At 36.9% G+C, this 5,153-nt stretch overlaps 1 protein-coding gene across 1 annotated transcript in view; it reads right to left on the reverse strand.

The window, feature by feature from the left end:
* Positions 1–596: 596 nt before the first annotated feature.
* The window catches only part of LOC143030539 (uncharacterized), a 13,628-nt gene continuing 9,071 nt past the window's right edge, over positions 597–5,153 (reverse strand). Inside the window, exon 3 of the mRNA XM_076193686.1 lies at positions 597–2,106. Coding sequence (XP_076049801.1) covers positions 1,966–2,106 — 141 coding nt within the window. The 3' untranslated portion in view covers positions 597–1,965. The remainder of the gene's footprint in view (positions 2,107–5,153) is intronic.

The raw sequence follows: 5,153 nt of genomic DNA on the forward strand, positions 1-5,153 counted from the left end.
GGGCGCATATTTAGTTCAAAACACTTTCTGCAAATAGAATTTCATGCAAAGGCTCCTCCACCTGAATTTTATTTTTACTGTAAGTGATAATGACTGATGTGATAGAAATATTTCTGTTTGCGAACATTGATATCACCCTAATTTGATTGTCCTACACATTCCTTTTGTCAAAGATGGTAATCGGAATAACATTTCATTTCTCTTTGTCTCTCACTCACATTTGTTCTGTCGCTGATTGATACTGTCATGTTTTGTATAGATAATTTCATTGACTTCTACATGTGTACAGTATATTCTATGCCCTCTTGCGGTACTGGTAATCATTACCTCATTCCCGCAAAGTATAATTATTCCTTCACTACGATAACGTATATTGTAGATTCTCATTTAGCTGATACCAGATATCTTTGAATTTTAGAAAATATCACCGTAATGAAGGGAATTCCCTAATCGCCAGGTTCTGTACAATGAAATTGCCGAGTATGCGTTAGCCAGAATACCTTGATTAACCCATTCAACTCCGATGACAAGATGTCTTGTCATTTGGTCAAATAAAACAAAAAATCATAAAACACCAAAATGTTTGATCAAACACCAGAAAAATATGACGTCAATCCTCGCTTCGCTGCGAGCGAAGCGAGGATTGACGTCGTATTTTTCTGGTGTTTGATCAAACATTTTGGTGTTTTATGATTTTTTGTTTTATTTGACCAAATGACAAGACATCTTGTCATCGGAGTTGAATAGGTTAAACCCTTTATTACAAAGACTGTAGCCTACAGGTCTTATTCTGGTTAACACCAAACAATTCTATCCTGCTTAGGGAATGTCACACTAAAGAGGCTAAAATTATCTCGATAAACACCCTCGATACTATGGCGTCTTCTACAGACTTTAACGCCGGAAAATTTCATTCAGTTTAGGTGATTGCACTGTAGCAAAGGGTTGAAGGTCCCACTAGGTGTCGTGAAAGGTCAAAGTTGTGTCATTTAATTGATAAACCGAATGAGGTCGCAGTCCATCTCTAATCTCCGCACTACAACTGTGATTGTAAGGCGTCATTATACTGTATTTGTACTCTAATAAATATGACTATGTTTTTTAGTGCAGAGCTAACGCACACATTGTTTTGGGGTATTTCAATAAAGGCCCCGTCACACTACGCGTCAAATTGTGGGGAACTGACTACGGCGGTCCCCGCAACACACTCAAAATGAGGCGCGCTGGGCACTAGACTCGCGCCACTGTCCTCCTAGCAATGGTGGATTGGTGAGGTGCAACAAAAGACCCACCAACCGCCTCATTCATTATGTAACAGAAATCGCAGCTCTAGTGGCGTCGTGAGGACATTATTTAACTGATAGAATTGTACATGGATAACGTTTGGCTGTGGCAAGTGAAACATTACCTGTACAAAGACAGAAATGCTAAGGATGAAGTGAGCAGCGTGCGTCATTTACCCACAGTAGTCACCGTCTGAACACAGGACGAAAAAAAAAAAAAAAAAGCGCGAGCTTTTCACTCCCGCGCTAAGCCACCCTGACTCAAAAGGCACCTAGTGTGACGTGACCTTAAGAGGTCATTTCGCCTTGCCCTAAGTCTTACATCTCGCGAATTTCATGGAAATTTCATAGTCTTAATTATGATAAACTCAAGACGACTATATGTTTTTTAGCGGCAGATCATAATTTATCACAGTATTGCAGAAATTGGTTTGATGGCAAACAATCCACCACTCATGCTGTAGGGGAATATTAGTCTGAACAGAACTTCGAGTTAGATATGTAGTGGTTTATCTATTTATTTACCTTATTTTGTTTTATCTTTTTCATTTGTTTATTTATCTATCTACCGGTATTCATTTTTGGTGGGGAGAAGATTCAGAAAGTGGTTAATTTGGCTGTCAATAGATTTCCATCGTATATCCGGGCAACAAGTATAATACAGTCCATGAATAATTGTGGTTTAAGCTGTGGTTGTATCGACATCATCTGTTACAACTGTGGTCGTCTCGACATCATCTAATACCAAACCAGCAGAAAAGAAAGATTGTCCTGCGGGCATTGGTGTTCCTTCTTCTGCAGCTCTACGTGTGCGACTGAGAATCTAAAAAAGTAAGAAATAATATAATTACCAACGGATAATATGTTTGGAGCTATAAATGAGAAAAATGTCCATATTTGGTGTGTGCTTGTGTTTCTTTGTGTTTACGTAATCATAATACTGATAACCCACTTTCGGAGAAGAATAAGCGAAAGTATAGAGATCTGCATATTTCGATCACTTACTGTGATCCTCTTTAGCAGATATTGACAATGAAATTGCGCAATATAATTGATCGTGCATGGGCCGCTCTAGGAGTACCAGGCGAATGCACAAGGGTGGTGATCTCCCCTATACGCAAAAAATGTGACAAAACAAACATTGTTCATTTTGCATATGGAAAGAATAATCAAAGAGGTGGGGGGGGGAGAGAAACACAAATACATTGATGCTTGTATATGCAGAAATTATAGCTGCAGTTATAGATACTGTAGTTAGGAGGACTTGCAATATGAAATGGAGAAATGGAACGATGTGCTGAACAGTTATAAGATGTATATGAACGTCGCAAAAACAAGATTTATGAAAAGTAAGGAAACGTCAGAATGAAGGAGTCAGAGTGGAAGGTCAACAACTGATACATTAAAAAAATGTTTTTTAAGTATTTGGGAATAGAGTTTTGCAAAGATAACCAATAGGAATCTGAGATAAACAGCAGGATTTCCAAATACAATAATACCCTAAATATTTCGTACTCATTATTAAGAGAAAAGAATATACCTCTCCATTGCAAGAAGAGTATTGACGAGATAAACACCATATGAGGAAGGAGCCTTTATTTGTACGACGTTTCGCTTATTACAGCTTTTTCAAGTACAAGTTGAGATACAAATGCTTAAAAATGGTCAAAATATATAAACATAACAGAAGCATTAATGCTTCTGTTATGTTTATATATTTTGACCATTTTTAAGCATTTGTATCTCAACTTGTACTTGAAAAAGCTGTAATAAGCGAAACGTCGTACAAATAAAGGCTCCGTCCTCATATGGTGTTTATCTCGTCAATCTTGTCGGCAACTGCCACTTTTAAGGAAGAAGAGTATTCATGTCTCTATATTAAATGAGTCTTGGGTTCTGAACAAATGAATGAAAAACAGCATCCAGGCAGCTGAAATGAATGTTCTTAGATTGATTTAAAAAAAAAAAAAAAAAGTGGTAAGACACGACATGTTGAAAAATTATTTCGAAGGCAACGATGGGTTGTATGACACAAACGTGGGGTACAGGAGGTGCTGGATGTAGGAAAAGATTCAGGTCCTTATGGGATTTCAAGTTTGGTACTCAAAGAATGTCGGAAAATTTGTGGACAAAGATTAACTTTTTCTGTGATCACTAAGAGGAGGGTTAGTTCTAAATAACTGGATTTTGGCTAATATTGTGCCAGTTTATAGAGATAGGGACAGAAAGGTTATTTCAAATTATAGACCAGTGCCTTTGACCAGTGTGATAGCTAAAATGTCTGAAAGAATAGTGAAAGATGGTCGAAATATTTAGAGGAGGAAAAAATCTGGTGGAAAACAAATTCAGCTCCAGGAAAGGAAGATCACGTGTTTTCTATTTGCTGAGTTTGTATTCAAGTGAGGGATAGTTGAGTAGACGATGTCTACTTGGATCTAGAGAAAGATCTTAATAAGGTGCCCCATAAAAATCATTATGGAAACTGGAACATGTAGGAGGCAGCGGCGGCGCCAGGAATTTTTAGTTGGGGAGGCTAAGGGGGGGGGGGGAGCTGAGCAAAATTTTTGGGGGGCTAATAATACTATGATAATACACATATATTATCCTCATTTCAGAAGGGGAAGGGGTTAATGGGAGGGCAAGCACTGATGGGTGACAAATCTTTAGCCCTGGCAATTAAAAATTCCACTTAATCAAATTATTTCAATGAGTGTTTTAAATGTTCAATTTGCTCATTTCAGTTGGGGGGGCTAATGGGGGGGCTGGCCACTGTCGCCGCTACTGGTAGGAGGTCTTAAAGGGAATTTGCTAGAATGGATGAACGACTGTTTGAAGAACATATCAATAAGGACAGTAGTAACGGGCAGGATAACTGGATAGAAGAAAGTTACTACTTGAGTACCACAGAGGTCAGTGTTAGCACTGCTAATGTTCTTGGTATATGCTAATGAAATGATGGATAATTTGACGATTGATACAAACTTATTCGCTCATGATGCAAAGATTATAAGATGAGTAAGAAACATAGAGGATTGTAAGTTGCTACAAGAAGTCTTGATAGTGTATATGAGTGGAACCAGGAATGTTAAATGACTTTCATTGTGTAGGAATGTAAGATTTTGGAAATGGATATAAGTAAGAATAGGTCTAGAATGTTCTGTAAAATGGGTAATGATTTAATTGCAAGAGCAAGGAAATAAAAGGGGAAAGTGTGATGATAATATAGAAAGCTTGTCACCAGATGCACACACAAAAAATATCACTGAAAGCTATCTATTGAAGAGACATAAGAATAAATTCAACTACATAGACAAAGACATGATGAAGAGTACTATCGAAAACTTTATATATATATATATATATATATATATATATATATATATATATATATATATATATATATGTGTGTGTGTGTGTGTGTGTGTGTGTGTATGTATGTGTGTGTGTGTGTGTGTGTGTGTGTGTGTGTGTGTGTGTGTGTGTGTGTGTGTGTGTGTGTGTGTGAGTATGTATGTATGTATGCAGTGTATTCATATATGAAAGTAGACCACTTGAAAAAAGAAACTAACGAAGTAGAGCGCTTTCGTATATTACATCTTCAGTGCACTGTTGGCACTGAAGATGTAATATACGAAAGCTCTCTGCTTCGTTTGTTTCTTTTTCCAAGTGGTCTACTTTGCATAAGTGAACACACGTACCCGTGTTCTTATTAGCATATATATATATATATATATGTATATATATATATATATATATATATATATATAGTATATATATATATACTATATATGTTGGTACATTATGACAAGTTGATGAAGGTGGAAAAAGAAGTCACGGGTCTAGTTCCGAGTTACTGAGTTTATTCCTGAC

Source organism: Oratosquilla oratoria, chromosome 12, assembly GCF_046742065.1.
Source record: "Oratosquilla oratoria isolate Oo_2021 chromosome 12, ASM4674206v1, whole genome shotgun sequence".
NCBI classification, from domain to species: domain Eukaryota; kingdom Metazoa; phylum Arthropoda; class Malacostraca; order Stomatopoda; family Squillidae; genus Oratosquilla; species Oratosquilla oratoria.